The 18,025-nt window shown below is 37.1% G+C and overlaps 1 protein-coding gene and 1 pseudogene across 5 annotated transcripts in view; one reads left to right on the top strand and one right to left on the bottom strand.

Annotated features, from left to right (window-relative positions):
- LOC112835022 (transcription factor Spi-C pseudogene) lies at nucleotides 1-7,672 on the top strand (annotated as a pseudogene).
- A 4,155-nt stretch (nucleotides 7,673-11,827) lies between these two features.
- Nucleotides 11,828-18,025, bottom strand: part of SMCHD1 (structural maintenance of chromosomes flexible hinge domain containing 1) — a 139,473-nt gene continuing 133,275 nt past the window's right edge. For 2 of the 5 annotated variants that reach the window (XM_025886893.2, XM_025886894.2), the window contains exons 48-49: nucleotides 16,724-16,824; nucleotides 11,828-12,881 (exon numbers count right to left, since the gene is read on the bottom strand). In XM_025886893.2, the coding sequence (XP_025742678.1) occupies nucleotides 16,743-16,824 (82 nt within the window). In that variant the 3' untranslated portion in view covers nucleotides 11,828-12,881; nucleotides 16,724-16,742. Of the gene's footprint in view, nucleotides 12,882-13,421; nucleotides 14,056-16,723; nucleotides 16,825-18,025 lie in introns of those variants that run through there. The other 3 variants (XM_025886895.2, XM_025886896.2, XM_073898459.1) reach the window with 2 other exon arrangements.

Here is an 18,025-nt window from a genome sequence, read left to right as displayed (position 1 = left end):
ATGTCGGGCAAGGAAGTGTTTCCTTCTCTGCGCAAGTCACAGATGACCATGAAAATGCTACAAGTATGGCTTTTGGATTTAAAAATAAATTCAGCAAGTAGGCCAGTTTACAAATACAGAATCTGTGAATAACGAGGATGAATGTATTTCAACTCAAGTCCAGGAACAGTAAGAAAATGTTACATTTGGGAGGAAAAGGGAAAGTTCTTAGAATTTTGTGGCCATCAAAAGATTTGCTTGGTCAGTAAGCATATTGAGGAACTTGTGCATATTCAACACTGTACCGGGCAATGTAGGAGCCAGAGAAAAACAGATTGGGTTCTTTCTCATCTTAATTGACTGAAATGATTTAACATAGCATTACATTCAGTACATAGACTATAACATAGTAAAAACTACATAGCTAGGTGATGAAGAAGCAGAGCCTGCTTCTCCCTCTCCCACTCCCCCTGCTTGTGTTCCTTCTCTCGCTGTGTCTCTCTCTGTCAGATAAATAAATAAAATCTTTAAAAAAAAATGAATGTGATTGCTAGCGAGGAAGGGGCAATTAATGAGACCTTGTACCTGGTATGTTTCTAATGTGGTCAGCTGGTAGAGTAGCCAGACTAAGGTATGTGGTCTTCGATGTAGCCAGGGGGTAGGTGAGGCAGAGAGGCCAGGTAGGACTGAGGAGTACTCAACAGGAAGGAGAGCAGTAGAGGCTCGTGGAAAACAAAACAAAATGACTCTGGTTCTCTTTTTCCCTTATCTAACAATAGGTAGAATAACCAGATGTCCTGATTTGCCCCAGGTCAGTCCCAGGTTACTCCTGTTGTGGATCAGTTAACACTATTAATTACTTTTAGTGTCTCCTTTCATCTTCAAGAGTGCCTGGGTTTGGACAATAAATTATATGGTTACTCTAAGAGGCCTAAAATGAACTGAAAGCCACGCTATGTTTGTTTAGCCTTTATAAAGGCTAAAACATTAGTAAATGTCAATGTAAATAATAAAATCCAAAAATGAGAAAGAACTGGTCTTCTGTAAGTCAAAACTACTTGGATCAAGTTCTTCGGTGATTACCTCATGCACATTTTGGTAACTTTTTGAAGTTTGTATTATTAAAAAAAAAAAGTTGATTAAGCACCAAAGACTTGGATCTTTGGTTGGTTGATGAAGGTGGATATTTGCATGAGCTTTGTTGGCTCTGTCTTCTTGCACTTAATCACTTAAACTCATCCTTAGGAGCTAAGTAAGAACACAGCACTGTGGTGCTGCATTCTATTTAAATGCTCTGGCTTGGTTCTAGCGCATTTAAATAGTGCAGAGCAGGGAAGGGTCTGTTCAAATGCCACTCTCTTTCTAGGCCCCATTGACATCTTTGAACATTCATTGGTTAAAAAACCTAAAACAACATAAATAGTAAGCCATGGGCAGATGAAAGTTACTAATATCTTTTGACTAATGGAAAATACAGGTGAGACAAGAGTTTCATATTCAGAGAAGGTTGAGGGGTCAAGCAGGGAAGTGCCTTAGTTTTCTAGTGCACCCTTACATGTTTTCCCCTAGCTTTTAAAAATACAAAAGCCAAAATATTTTATTCCCTGACTATTCTGAGGATATGCTTTCCAAAGGGCTGTTTGAGGGCAAAGTGGTGCCAGGATTCCTGGGAGAAATAGGAAGAATATTAGAAAAAAAAACTATCAGAACTCAGTTCCAATGTGTTTCAACCCAAAAAGAATCTTCCCTTTTAGTACTAGGGATTCCAGTTTCATGAAGGATTTTAAAAAATAAATATTTGTATGGGGGCACCTATTGGCTCAGTCGGTTAAGTGTCTGCCTTCAGCTCAGGTCATGATCCCAGGGTCCTGGGATCGAGTCCTGCATCGGGCTCCCTGCTCAGTGGGGACCTGCTTCTCCCTCTCCCACTGCCCCTCCCCCTGCTTGTGCTCATGCTCTCTCTGTCAAATAAATAAATAAAATCCTTAAAAATAAATAAATATTTGTAGATTATGGTTTTCTCCTGTGAATTTTATCAAAGTATAGCATTCTTTATTTTTTTTAAAGATTTATTATTTATTTATTTATTTGACAGAGAGAGTGACAGAGCACAAGCAGGGGAAGCATTAGAGGGATCATGACCTGAGCTGAAGGCAGACACTTAACCGACTGAGCCACCCAGGTGCCCCAAAGTATAGCATTCTTATAAAAAAGTGCCTAAGTCATAGTGACTCAATGAATTTTCATGAAGTGAACAGAGCTATGTAACCAGCACCCAGATCATGAAGCAAAACATGAGCAGCACCCCAGGGCCCCTCATGGCTCCTTCCAATCATTAATCCTTCCTAAAAGTCACACTGATTTTGACTTCCAGCATCATCAATTAGTTTTGAATAGATGTTTGTTGAAAAATCTTTCTAATTCATCTTATATTTTATCCCTATAGTTGGCACAGTGTCTGACACATAGCACTTTATTTTATAACATTTGTTGTATAAGTGAAAGAAAGCAGACGATGTCTGACTTTCATGAGTTGAACGAATTAACATACGTTTTATACATAGGGAGGAAAGTGGCATTAAATTTGGGAGAGAACTGGGATCTGGGGATGCTAACTTGAAAACAAGTTGAAAACTCAAACTTAGAACAGAAGCGTACACTCAGTTTTATCTCTGAACAAATGTAAATAAATAAATCTAAACCTCTGTAAAGTTTTCCTTGGGCCTTAACCAACTCTGATCACATCATATCCATCGTAGCTGGTGAGGCCAACCTCCGGAGACCTTGTTTCTCTTTCTCACTTGTAAATGGACCCATGTGAGACAGGCCCTCCCTCCTGACTCCTGACCAGTGCAGCCAAGAAATGACTATTTTCAGTCCTTCTCCACCCCGCTCTGAGGCCCAGTCAGTCGGAGAACAAAATAAGAGTCACCCTCTCCCTGGGCCACAGCATGTGATCTCCAGCCAGATTGCTTCTTGCTCTGATGAATGAGGTAATAGGGGCCAAATAAGGTTTCAAACGTATGTCACCTCAGAATTACAATTTTCCTTAACTGTACTTTGAAAAAGCTGGAATCAAGAACCCAACATTGCCAAATCCCTGCTTAGCCAAAAAGATCTGTCAACTGTAGAAATAACAAATAAGAGGAAAATCCATCTCAGGCTTTGAACTGCCTCCTGTTCCTAAATGATGCCCAGGGAAATACGAATAAATTTTGTTCTCTGAAGGATGGATTCATTATGAATAATCTAATAATCTCTTTAGGTTGGAGTTTTAAACACTTCTTTAGGGTACTTCAAAAATCTTAAGGGAGCAAGTCTGGATGACAAAAACAACTTTTTTTTTTTTTTTTTTAAAGAGGATGGTTTCCCTAAATTTCCCGCCTCCCTCTTGCCCAGAAATGTATTTTATCAGAGATGAGGCTTCAAAGAGCATAGTGAAAGCCCAAACTGGAGAAACACACAAATCTGTTTCATCCACATTAAAACTAAGAATGTTAAATCCAGAAGCAAATCTAATTTGCCTGGGGAGAGCTGAGAAGGGAAAGTGGTTCTTTCTCCTTTTTACCTTTTCCAATTATGCTGATTGGAGGTCCTTCAACAAATACAATTGTTGCATAAACTGTTCCCTCTCTGTGGAATTTTCTCCATGTCTGGAGAACTTAAACTCCACCTGAAAGACCCTGGAGTCTTCACCTGTTCTTGAAGCTCTCCTGGGTTCCTCCAGGTCTTCTCACATGTTGGCAACATGTAACTGATAAAGAATGGATACAGGAACTTAACAAATCAAGAACAACAAATTAACAAGAAAAAGACAATCCAACAGAAAAATGGACAAAAGACTAGAATCTGCACTTCACAAAAGACAAAACTCAAGTGGCCAATAAAAAAATATGCTCAATCTCATTAATATCACGGAAGTGCAAATAAATACCGAATATTTAAGATGGGTATTAAGGAGGGCACGTGTTGTAATGAGCACTGGGTGTTATATGCAAATGATGAATCATGGAACACTACATCAAAAACTAATGATGTAATGTATGGTGACTAAAATAATAAAAAAATATATCTAAGATGTAGATACCATTACTTACTACAAGATTGACAAAAATTTTTAAATCTGACAACAATCACTATTTAGGGTGAATGCAGACAGAAACTCTCATATACTGCTGCTGGGAGAATAGACTGGAACAGCTGCTTTGGAAAACAATTCTGTATTACTTTTTACATTTGAACAGTCCACATACCCTCAAACCTGTCAATCACACCCCTAGATATAGAACATAGACAAGATCTTGTACACGTACACTGGGAGACTTATATTAAAATGTTCTAAGGAATATTGTTTCTAACAGTCAGAAACAGGATGCAACTCAAATGTTCATTAAAGTAAAATGAATAAATTTGGTACATATACAATATGGTATGATAGAATACCATACAGCAATGAACATGGATGAACTACTGATAGGCACATCAGTGTGGATGAATTTCACAAACATGTTAAGTGAAATAAGCAAGTTAGAGAAGACTATTCCATTAAAGTATGATTTTTAAAATTTTTTAATTTTTTTAATTGACATAAAATGTATAATTTGCTTCAGGGGTATAGGTCTGTGATTCATCAGTCTTACACAACACCCACTGCTCACCACAACACATACCCTCCCCAATGTCCATTACTTAGCCACCCCATTCCCCCACCCCCCCTCCCCTCCAGTAACCCTCACTTTTTTCCTGAGATTAAGAGTCTCTTATGGTTTATCTCCCTCTCTGGTTTCATCTTGTTTCATTTTTTCCTCTTTTCCCCTATGATCCTCTGCCTTGTTTCTTAAATTCTGCATATCAGTGAGATCATATGACAATTGTCTTTCTCTAATTGGCTTATTTTGCTTAGCATAATACCCTCTAGTTCTTTGCAAATGGCAAGATTTCATTTTTTGATGGCCCTGTAATATTCCATTGTGTGTTTATATACATATATATGTATATATATATGTATATATACGACATCTTCTTTATCCATTCATCTGTTGATGGACATTTGGGGTCTTTCCATAGTTTGGCTATTGTGGACATTGCTGTTATAAACATTGGGGTGCAGGTGCCCCATCGGATCACTACATTTGTATCTTTGGGGTAAATACCCAGTAGTGTAATTGCTGGGTCGTAGGGTAGCTCTATTTTCAACTTTTTGAAGAACCTCCATCCTGTTTTCCAGAGTGGCTGCACCAGCTTGCATTCCCACCAACAGTGTAGGAGGGTTCTTTCTCCGCATCCTCGCCAACATCTGTTGTTTCCTGACTTGTTAATTTTAGCCATTCTGACTGGTGTGAGGGGGTATCTCATTGTGGTTTTGATTTGTATTTCCCGGATGCCGAGTGATGTTGAGCAATTTTTCATGTGTCTGTTGGCCATCTGGATGTCTTTGCAGAAATGTCTGTTCATGTCTTCTGCCCATTTCTTGATTGAATTATTTGTTCTTTGGGTGTTGAGTTTGATAAGTTCTTTATAGATTTTTGATACTAGCCCTTTATCTGATATGTTATTTGCAAATATCTTTTCCCATTCTGTCAGTTGTGTTTTGGTTTTGTCGACTGTTTCCTTGCTGTGCAAAAGCTTTTTATCTTGATGAAGTCCCAAAAGTTCATTTTTGCCCTTGCTTCCCTTGCCTTTGGTGATGTATCTAGGAAGAAGTTGCTGTGGCTGAGGTCAAAGAGGTTGCTGCTTGTGTTCTCCTCTGGGATTTTGATGGATTCCTGTCTCACATTTAGGTCTTTCATCCATTTTGAGTCTGTTTTTGTGTGTGGTGTAAGGAAATGGGCCAGTTTCATTCTTCTGCCTGTGGCTGTCCAATTTTCCCAATACCATTTGTTGAAGAGACTGTTTTCCATTGGATATGCTTTCCACCTAGTTGACCATAAGAGTTGAGGGTCCTTTTCTGGGTTCTCTATTCTGTTCCATTGATCCATGTGTCTGTTTTTGTGCCAGTACCATACTGTCTTGATGATTACAGTTTTGTAATAGAGCTTGAAGTCTGGAATTGTGATGCCACCAGCTTTGGTTTTCTTTTTCAACATTCCTTTGGCTAATTGGGGTCTTTCCTGGTTCCATACAAATTTTAGTATTATTTGTTCCAGCTCTGTGAAAAAGTAAGTGGTATTGTGATAGGGATTGCTTTGAATGTATAGATTGCTCTGGGTAGCACAGACGTTTTAACAATATTTGTTCTTCCAACCCATGAGTATGGAATGTTTTTCCATTTGTGTCTTCCTCAATTTCTTTCATGAGTGTTCTATAGTTTTCAGAGTACAGAACCTTTTCCTCTTTGGTAAGGTTTATTTCTAAGTATCCTATGGTTTTAGGCGCAATTATAATTGGAATCGACTCCTTAATTTCTCTTTCTTCTGTCTCATTTTTGTATATAGAAATGTGACTGATTTCTGTGCGTTGATTTTATATCCTGCCACTTTGCTGAATTCCTCTGGGGGTGGAGTCTTTTGGGTTTTCCACATAGAGTATCATGTCATATGTGAAGAGTAAGAGTTTCACTTCTTTGCAGATTCGAATGCCTTTTCTTTTTGTTGTCTGATTGCTGAGGCTCAGGCTTCTAGTACTATGTTGAACAACAGTGGTGAGAGTGGACATCCTGTCGTGTTCCTGACCTTAGGGTAAAAGCTCTCAGTTTTTCCCCATTGAGAATGATATTTGCTGTGGGATTTTCGTATATGGCTTTTATGATACTGAGGTATGTTCTTTCTATCCCTACACTGTGAAGAGTTTTAATCAAGAAAGGATGCTGTAGGGGTGCCTGGGTGGCTCAGTCGGTTAAGCATCCTTCTCCCTCTCCTCCTTGCACATGCTATCTCTGTTTCGCTCAAATAAATAAAATCTTAAAAAAAAAGATGCTGTACTATGTCAAATGCCTTTTCTGCATCTATTGAGAGGATATGATTCTTGTCCTTTCTTTTATTAATGTAGTGTATCACACTGATTTGCGGATGTTGAACCATCCTTGCAGCCCAAGAATAAATCCTACTTGGTCACGGTGAATAACCCTTTTAATGGCTCCTATTGTCTGGATCCTATTGTCTGCTAAACATTCCTGAAAACCAGCTAGTACAACCTGTTGTTCTCCAGCAAAAGGGAAGCAAAGGTAGGAAGAAGCTCCACCTGTTTGAATACCTTCATGAATCTGTATAATCCTGAGATGGCATTTTATATTTCAGTGGGTAGATAAAACCAAAGGCGTCTTTCTGTTTGTATCAAAAAACAAAGGAAAGGGGACACCTGGCTGGATCAGTCAGAAGAGCATGCGACTCTTCATCTCAGGGTCATGAGTTTGAGCTTTATATTGGGGGTAGAGATTACTTAAAAAACAAAACCAAAACAAAGAAAAACTTGCCCAACTTTGGTGGAAAAGACAACCAGAAGACCATGACTTACCAGATGATGGCTAGAGCACTGAGACATTATGGAAGAACTGGGGAAATCACCAAAATTTGGAGATAGCTGACTTAACAATTCAGTGAGGCCATTATCCAAAGATTCCATCTTCTTTCTTAGAAAAAGAGATCTTATACTCACAGTATGTTCAACCTGAGCAAGGATATCTCAGCATAAGTGGAATGCAAATCATAGTTGGACATATGCTGATTGCCATGAGCTAAGCCAACCTGATTGCTAAATATTCTACATTTTATGATTTCCTGGCATCAGAAATCCCTACAAATTTCAAGATTTTTCTCTTTAGGCAAATACTAAAAAGGAAAAGAGAATTAACTTATTTGTCTTTTATTAAATAGCATATGACCTACAAAAAAGTGTTGGTATTACTCTTTTAAATGTTCGGCAGAATTCTGTGGTAAAGCCACTTGGGCCTTGGCTTTTGTGAGTTTTTTATTACTGATCCAATCTTGTCACTTGTATAGGTCTATTCAGTTGTCTATTTTTTGAGTCCGTTCCAGTAGCTTGTATCTTTCTAGGAATTTATTTCATCTATCTCATTTGTTCACATATAATTGTTCATTGTATTCCTTTATAATCCTTTTTATTTATGTAAAGTTAGTAGTAATGTCACTCTTTAATTTCTGATTCTACTATAAAGTTGACCCTTGACCAATACAAATTTGAGCTGCATGGGTCCACTTATATGCAAATTTTTTTTCAGTATAGTACAGTACCATAAACATATTTTCTCTTCCTTATGACCTTAACATTCTCTTTCTAGCTTACCTTATGGTAGGAATACAGTATGTAATTCATAACACACAAAATGTGTCAACTGTTATCAGTAAGGTTTCTGGTCAACAATAGGTGATTACGTTTTTGGAGAGTCAAAGTTTTATGATTTTTGAAAGTGTGTGTGGTGGGGGGGGGCAGGGTTTGGTGCTCCTAATCCCCATGTTGTTCAAGAGTCAACTGTAGTCTCCATTCAGTATATTCTTTTTTTCTTGGTCAAAACTACATTTCTTGGTCAAAATTTTATCAACTTTGTTGATCTTTTCAAAAAAACTTCTGGTTTCATTACTTTTTCTCGTATTTCTAGTCTTTATTTCATTCTATTCACTTCCACCCTAACCTCTATTTTCTTCCTGCTTAAAGTTTAGTTTTCTCTTTAAGGTAAAAGATTAGGTTATTGAGATCTTTTTTCTGTATCATTTACAGCTCTAAGTTACCCTCTAAGCACTGCTTTAGCTGCATCCCATAAATTCTGATGTTATGTGTTTTCACTCATCTCAAAATATTTCATAATTAAAAAAATTTTTTTGATCCATTGATTACCTAGGAGTAGTCTTGTTTAATTTCCATATATTGTGAGTTTCCCAGTTTTCCGTTATGTTTCAAATTTTTTTTTTTTTTAGATTTTATTTATTTGACAGAGAAAGACACTGAGACAGGGAACACAAGCAGGGGGAGTGGGAGAGGGAGAAGCAGGCTTCCCGCCAAGCAGGGACCCCGATGTGGGGCTCGATCCCAGGACCCTGGGATCATGACCTGAGCTGAAGGCAGATACTTAACGACTGAGCCACCCAGGCAATCGTTTCAAATTTGACTGCATTGTGATCAGAGAACATATTTTTTGTCCTTTTAAATTTTTAAAGGTTTTATGCTCTAGTCTATGGTCATCATGAGAAATATTCTTGTGTGCTTGAGAATACATATTGTTATTGGCTGCTATGTTCTAGATGTCTGTTAAGTCTAGTTGGTTTATAGTGTCCATGTCTTCTATTGTGTTTGGTATAGTTGTTTTAACCATAATTGAAAACAGGGCATATGGTCTCCAACTATTATTGCTGAATTGTCTTTCTTCATTTCTGTCAGTTTGTGCTTCATGTATTTTGGTACTCTGTCATTAGAAGCACGTATATTTATAATTGTTATATCTTCCTAATGGATTCACCCTTTTATCATTATAAAATGTCCCTTTTTAAGAACATGTTTTAATTTTGTCTATTAGCATCACTCCAAATTTGCTGTGATTGCTGTTTGCATGATGTATCCTTTTCCATCTTTTTAATCTGTTTTTAATCTTATGTATCATCTGTAAATAACATGTAAATGTTTTATTCAGCATGTTACTCATTAATTGGTAGCTATTATCTTCTGCCATAAGTTAGACACACTGGTTTGCAAAATAGCAGATGTAAGTATTTGCTAAATTAATGAATTTATAAATGTTGCAATAAAAATCATTCTGTATTTCAAATAACTAAGGCCAACTTTTTGGTTTTACATTTTGAATCATCTCAGAATTCATATTTATAAATATGCAATTTGCATTCCATTCTAAATTCTATATTATCTAATAATCTAAATTCTACTATATAAAACATTGGGCAGTTAGCACCTGAATATTTAATACAAATGTAGCCAAAGCTCAATATATTACTTTTAAACAGATCTGATTGGTTTATGATTCTTCTGACTTTTCATTAGTATTTGACAAAAGGATCCACGATTGACTTGTCAGTTCTTCAAAGAAGTAATTCACTCTGCAAAACTACTGAAGAGAGGAAATACGTAACAAGTTTAACAAATCAAAACATACTTCTGGTCTATAAAAGCATGGAAATAAATTTTTTTACTAAATTTGCTAACTGTTTATCACTAAATATATCACAGAACTCATATCTAAATGATATAAGAATACAAAGATTCCCCTGGCTTTTAAATATTGTCCTTAATTTCTAGCACAACATAAATAATGGTCTCATTCTATATTGGTATTATTCCTGCTATTTTAAAGTATAAAACTGAATTCCAATTATATTTAAGTACACCAACGGACTATCAAGTAGTCAAGGTATATAATTCTTCTTAAAATAAAACTTACCAAAATAAACACAGAAAAATGAGATCCAATGTTCTATTTCTCTCAAGAATTAAAAAATAGAGTTAAGAGTAACTGTGGGGGACAGGGACGCCTGGGTGGCTCAGTCAGTGAAGCGTCTGCTTTCGGCTCAGGTCATGATCCCAGGGTCCTGGGATCAAGTCCTGCAGTGGGTTCCTTGCTCAGCAGGGAGACTGCATCTCCCTCTGCCTGCCACTGCCCCTGCTTTTGCCTGCTCTCTCTCTCCGACAAATAAAATCTTTTTTTTTTTTTTTTAAGATTTTACTTATTTATTTGACAGAGAGACACAGTGAGAGAGGGAACACAAGCAGGGGGAGTGGGAGAGGGAGAAGCAGGCTTCCCGCTGCGCAGGGAGCCCGATGTGGGGCTCGATCCCAGGACCCTGGGACCATGACCTGAGCCGAAGGCAGACGCTTAATGACTGAGCCACCCAGGCGCCCCCCAAATAAATAAAACCTTAAAAAAAAAAACTGTGGGGGAGAAACACAGGTGAGAAAAGTAAATGTATGCAAATGCTATTTGCAAGGATTTAAATACAGTACTTTATGGAGATATAATTACTAATATTTTCTATTCCACATTTGTTTATTGGAGCATGGCCTAAAGAATCAGAATACTGGGAATCTATTTGATACTATCAGACATTATTTTATCTTGAATTTAGGCTTCCTAACATAAAATATATTAAGAATGTCTGTCTATACTATGAATTGTTTGTTGCTGGGATAGGTGATTCTGTAACACCAATTTGATCACTCTCCAAAAGGGAATTAATTTCAAACAGTAGGATATCTTCACACTCAGGTTACTGATGAATCTGTAAATGAAATAATTGCTTGTACAGAGCCAGATTTGGAGAAACATCACTTTATATTTAATATAATATTTTAAGGCCAAATGTCCTACAATGAATTTTAATGTTGCTACTGATCTATTCCTAAATTTAAACCTGTATGTGATAATGAAAAGTAGCAACCTCTTTTTGAAGTCAAAAGAAATACTAGGTGTTCAACAGACTTCAAAAAAATATCTTAAATTAACATGTATAATTTTACAAATAAAATTACATAGTCATGAAGAGGAAGAGATGATCCCATGAAAATATTTAGCTGATATAACCTGAAGATATTCTGACAGTATAAAAAAGACACAAATGCAAACTTTTTACTAACAAGTATTATTTGAAAATTACATACTAAAAAACAATCTCACCCATTTCATAGTGCTTGTAAATAAGTCATACAGTCAAAAGTATACACAATTTGGAAGATGGAACTCTTTTTTAGCACTATCATTTAACTAGTAAGAACTAGTATCATTTAAAAGGAATCCAATCTTTCCTTTAGCTAAATTTTTGCCAATTTGTTTCCTTCTTCAACAAAACAGTTAAATGACTTCCAATTATAAAGATAGATCAATATTGTAATAGTTTTTACCAAGGTAATCTTTTATAGAGCTTTCAACGTTAAAAAAGGAAAACACATTCAATAGGGAAGAAACAATCCTCTTTATTAACCTCACTGTATATTCAGAAAGGATTAAAAAACACACACATTTCCTGGGACACAAAACTGTACCAAAAGCATTTCCTTACAAAATAACTTCACAAACCAATAGTCCTGGACTTACACAAAGACATATATATTGACATACATTAGCTTGAATTAATACACAATTCGAACGTTTTTGCAGCAACTTTCTAGCAGACTATTATTACATTAATGTGGGAGTGTACGACTTCTTTAACTCTTTAAAAATAGTAATAAAAATTACAAAATAATGAAAATGTAGAATTAAGGCTGAGACTATATCATCTAGTATTAAAGTCAAACAATACTTATAAAAATCGGTGCTGCTGCTTTTTTTATATATATATACACACACAGGATAAGTCTTTAGAAATTTAAAATGCTACTGCTGTCACAAGTTCACTCATCAATTTAACATTTTCTCATGTATCTTAACATTTGAATTCCCAGATACCTGTGCTTTTTCTGTTTTTATTCTGAATTCTTCATTAAGGGTTTCCTCACATATTTACAATTAAATATCTAACCTCTAGAACTTTCCTTAGACACGACAAAACAGTTTTGTTAAATAAATTCACACAGAAGTAATAAAAAGGTTTGTTTTCAAGAAATAGTTCTAGCATATCCATGATAATCATACTGAAAAATAGTACATATGCTTTTCCTCAGGATTAATAAATGCCATGTGCCAGTTTTACAGTCACTGCCATATTTGCACATTTTCCTCTGACACATTTGCAAGATAATGACAACCAAAGGGCATGATGACTGGAATAATTCCAGTAAATCCACAATGTCCAGTGAGATTCATAAAATTGAATAGCTGTTTCCAGTCCCATCTGGATTGACATGGAAATGCATGCCCAGATAGTTGTATCGTCCCCAGAAATATCAGTCTGGTAAGTCACCCTCTTGGTCTTCTGAAACAGAGCTGCAGAAGGCAGGGCATTCTTCATGAGACCAATGGCCCCCTCTTCTTAGTAACTGTTCACACATCTGATTTGGTTATAATCCTGGTCAATGTGGAAAAAATAAATTTTTGTGTACCACAGTTTTCCTAAACTCCCTCAGCAGACCTAGTTGGTTAAATATCCAATGGAACTATGTTCCATTAATTATGATAATTCTTGGTATAAACATGTAACTAAAGCCCTTACTTGCCACATGTATGCCAAAAGAGAGAGAGAGAGAGAGAGAGAGAGAGAGAGAGAGAGAGAGAGAGAAATCCTCAAAATAAAAGCAGTACTTAACATATAAAGATTAAGCAATTTGTACCACAGTTCTTTGGAATGGTGTACTCAGATCCCCAAACTGAAGATTTTCATTTTTCTTTTCCCCTCTCCTTAAATGAAATTACTATTTTTTTTTTAAAGATTTTATTTATTTATTTGAGAGAGAGAGAGTACGAGAGGGAAGAGGGTCAGAGGGAGAAGCAGACTCCCTGCTGAGCAGGGAGCCCGATGCGGGACTCGATCCCGGGACTCCAGGATCATGACCTGAGCCGAAGGCAGTCGCTTAACCAACTGAGCCACCCAGGCGCCCTGAAATTACTATTTTAAAAATAAACAAGAATTATAATGCTTATCTCAGAAAAGTCACAAAACAAGGACAAGCAAAAGGAAAAACATTTAAAAATACCCATAATTCCATTCATATAGAGATGAACACAGTGAACATGAGATCATGACCTGAGCTGAAATCAAGAGTCGGATGCTTAACGGACTGAGCCACCCAGGCACCCCAAGATACTTTTGTTTCAGATGCTCTACAGTTTTTGAGATTGTGCAAGAATTATTAGTTCAAGATCTTTGGAGAACTGGCAGAGATTAGGATTGAGAATTACCAATTAAAAAGTAATTTATGGGGTGCCTGCATGGCTAAGTCAGTTAAGCGACTACCTTCGGCTCAGGTCATGATCAGGAAGGAGCCTGCTTTTCCCTCTCCCTCTGCCCCTGCCCCCTGCTTGTGCCTGCTCTAACTCAAATAAATAAATAAAAATCTTAAAAAAAAAAAAAACCTGTAATTTAAATTTTAGCGGCACCTCGGTGGTTCAGTTGGTTAAGTCACTGACTCTTGGTTTCTGCTCAGGTTATGATCTCAGGGTTGTGAGATTGAGCCCCACCTCTGGCTCAGCAGGGGGTGTGCTTGAGAGTCTCTCCCTCTGCCCCTCCCCTGCTTGCACTCTCTCTAAAATAAAGAAAAATAAATCTTAAAAAGATATTTTTAAATGGAAATTTAAACTGATTTTAAATCTCCCAAAGATAAACAGGATGCGAGGGGGAGAAAGCCATGCAATAGAATATACCTAATTTTCAATCTAAAACTTCTCTTTTTAAACATTATTTGAGAGAGAGAGAGAGAGAGAGAATGAGTGGAGAGAGAGGCAAAGGGAGAGAATCCTCAAGCAGACTCCTCGCTGAGTGTGGAGCCCAATGCGGGGTTTGATCCCGCGACCCATAAGATCATGACTTGAGAAACCAAAAGTTGGCTGCTTAACCAACTGAGCCACGCAGGCACCCCCAACCTAAAACTTCTAAGACTGCCATCAAAAAGCTAAACAAAAATGGCTAACTTTTTGTGTTTATTTTCTGTGTGTCAAATCTGGGTAGGCAATATGGTTCTGTTTTGCTCTCTGGAAACATTTATGCTCCTCCCCCTTTCCTTGATATTCTAAAATTTTACTATGAAATATGTTTTGGTACATCTTTTGTCAGTCATTGTGCTGGGCCTTCAGTGGGCCCTTTTATTTATCCCTAGGAAGTTCTCGTCAACGTATTTTTCTTCTCCATTTTCTACTTTCTAGGATTCGTAACAGAATTGGTTCTCTAGGTCTCCTTCTTCGTTTTCACGTATTTTTTCTATTTTTCTGGGAAGTCTGACTTTAGTCTTTGAAATTTTTATTTCAGCCACAGTATCTGTAATCTGTTATCTTATCCTGGCTGTATCTTTCTCCTAATAATATACTGAGTTTTGTGATTATAATTCCTGAAAACCTAATTAGTAATTTAAAATTTTTTAAAAGTTCAGTTGAATCATCTCCAGGGTTGGTTTTACTATTTATCTTGGACTTTCTCTCAAATGTTGCTAACTCCCCTCGTATGCATGATGATTCTTAGTTGTACAATTATATTTAAGAAAAAGAATTATGCTTCTGGCCTGGATTTCCTCTTTTACAAAAACCAGAACTACTTTCCCATCAAGTCCCTCTGAGTAGAAATTTTAGGTGGGACAGGGCAGAGCAGGGTCCATGGGCCAGCAGGCTCTGCTTTACAGTACACGGCCGGAGAGCCGACTCTCAGGCTGCTTGCTCCCTGAGTGCCAGCATGAGATAAGCCTCGAGGGCGCCATCAACTACACCTGAAGCCAATATGCCAAGTTAATTAATTACCATCGTTATCTAACTTTGTGGTAGCATCTTTAATGCTTGGGAACAAGGAAATAAAGCTTTCAGAGTTTTGGGTTGAAAATTTGGCATATTCTAGGCTGTGGTTTCCTCTCCTTTTCCATTTTGCTCCCATCCTCTCCTGTGTTCCTGAGTCCAGAGCCTCTCTGGGTCCCATCAGGCAGACTGTTTCCCATCGTCTCTAGACTATTTCCCAGTCCTTCCTCCTTTGGTATACTCTAGTCTTGTTTCTATCACATTATCCCCAGAAAACTTCAATCAAATGCGAAGGCAGGGGGCACCTATGTGGCTCAGTCAGTTAAAAGTCCAACTCTTGGATTTTGGCTCAGGTCATGATCTCAGGGTTGTGAGATCGAGCCCAAAGTTAGGCTCCACGCATAGGGTGGAGTCTGCTTGGGATTCTCTCCCTTTCTCCTCTCATGTGTTCTAATAAATAAATGAAATCTTAAAAAAAAAAAAAAAGGTGAAGGCAGAATGAAGGCATTGTCAGATACACAAGGGCTCCAAGTTTCTTTGTACATACTTTTTCTAAGAAAGTTACAGGAGAGAAACTTAAGGAATCCAAGAAATAGTGGATTCAACCCAAGAGTAGCCAAAGAAGATCCATGAGACCTATGTATAGTTACTGGTCACCATAGTAGGAGGAAGACTATGTGATCAAGGAAAACAGTGAAATGGGGTGCGAGCGTCAACTCTTGATTTTGGCTTAGGTCATGATCTCAGGGTTTTAAGATTAAGCCCACTGTGCTCAGTGCAGAGTCTGCTTGAGAGATTCTTTCTCTCCCTCTCTTTCCCCCTCTACCCCTCCTCCCACTCATGCTTGCTCTCTCAAATAAATAAATTCTTTAAAAAAGAAAAAAAGGTAAACAGTGAAAGAAAAAAAAGGAAATTAGAAAGTGCAGAAAAATTAACAACATCCAAGAAATAGTCTAAATAGGGACTGGGTTAAAATTTAACCTGTTTTAAACAACTGATACAGTACACAAAACTTATTTGATCCTGACATTTGGAATACTAGTTGGTGGCCTAGAACCTTATAGAGAAGTCAATGTAATCCTAGCACACAACTTTGCCTAGTACTAAATATTTACATAGCCAAAATAATATATGTGTGGTTTATAACTTTCTACCTTTGAAAAAAGCACGGAGGACTTGCTTGTGGTTGTAGGATAAGCTATAACGAAATAATATGATAGAGGGGAAGTTCTAAAACATTTTCAAACAATTCAGTCCAAAAGTCATTAGGTGCATCAGGCAATATGGACGTCCACACCAAGGGGTTGAGTGAACCGTACTGTCTTAAAGCTGATATGACGGGCAGAGTTATGTAAAAAAGAGGGAGGCAACAATAGAATAACTGAAACTAAACAGTTAAAGCAAAGGTTGCTTCTGGGGAATGGGATGGGTGAGGATGCACTGGATATAAGATTTCATCATCACAAGCTTTCATACCTGTGCTCTCCAATTTGGGTTAACCGTTAGCCATGTGTAGCTCCAGAGTACTTGCCATGTAACTAGTTCTTAGAGATTTGCTGTCTTCTGAATTTCTAAGACTTTGTATGAAAAAAGAATTTAAAGTATCTCAAGAAATGTTTTACAGTGTTTACATGTTGCAATGATAATATTTTATGTACTAGGTTCAAAAAATCAATTATTAAAATAAATCTCAGGGTTTTTTTTTCTTTTTAATCTAGCTCCCAGAAAACTTTATTTTTTATTTTTTAAAGATTTTATTTATTTGTGAGAGAGAGAGAGAGCACAAGCAGGGGGAGCGGCAGGCAGAGCAGGTAGAGGGAGAAGCAGGCTCCCTGCTCAGCAAGGAGCCTGATGTGGGACTCAATCCCAGGACCCTGGGATCATGACCTAAGCTGAAGGCAGAAGCTTAACTAAGCCATCCAGGCGTCCCCTCCCAGAAAACTTTAAATTACACATGTGGCTCACATTACAGTACAATACTAAATCTTATAAACTACTTGATTTATTTACATGTATGACTTCAATGAAAAGATACTACCACTACTAACAACAAAACGATAAACTAAAAAGTCAACTCTAGCCCATACCATCTCTGAATTGCTACAAAATCTTAATTAACAAGATTCAAATCAGTGACGTGTAGTTGTACTGTAGTAATGGCAAGGTTTGGGGCTAATTCAGTGCTGAGGCTATAGCGCAGCTTCAAGAATATGTAACTTTAGTCTGGAACTGCTTGGCAGGAATTTCCTCCCTGGTCTCTTAGAAAACTGGAAATATGGGGTGCCTGGTACTTAATATTGTACCTAAGTCGGAAAAGCATGTGACGCTTGATCTTGGGGTCATGAGTTTGAGCAAGTAAATAAATAAAACTGCAAAAAAAATTACAGTAAACCCACATGAAAATAAAAGGAATAATATAATAAATTCCTATTTCAAGCTGCAGTAATTTTATATTTTGCCCAATCTTGTTTTGATATCCTGTCACTTTTCTACCTCTCTAGCAGTATTTCAGAGTATACCCCAGACATCATGTTATTTAACCAATACCTCAGTACACATTTCTAAGGATATATTTATTTTAATGTAAATACTATGATGTTGTTATACACAAAATAATTCCTTTATATGTAAAATTTCTCTGAGTTTTTTCAAAGTTGTCATCTTAAAAGATTCAAATGTGAATCCAGACAAGGACTTCACGTTGCATTTGATTCTTATACCTTTCAATCACTTTTATTCTATATCAAACAGTTCATTCTTCTTCTTATCCTTCTTTTA

This window comes from Callorhinus ursinus, unplaced genomic scaffold (genome assembly GCF_003265705.2).
Source record: "Callorhinus ursinus isolate GAN/ISIS: 27379988/994484 unplaced genomic scaffold, GSC_fseal_2.0 scaffold11, whole genome shotgun sequence".
In the NCBI taxonomy this organism is placed as follows: Eukaryota; Metazoa; Chordata; class Mammalia; order Carnivora; family Otariidae; genus Callorhinus; species Callorhinus ursinus.
Note: the sequence above shows the minus strand (reverse complement) of the source record. Positions and strands in the feature narration are given on the sequence as shown.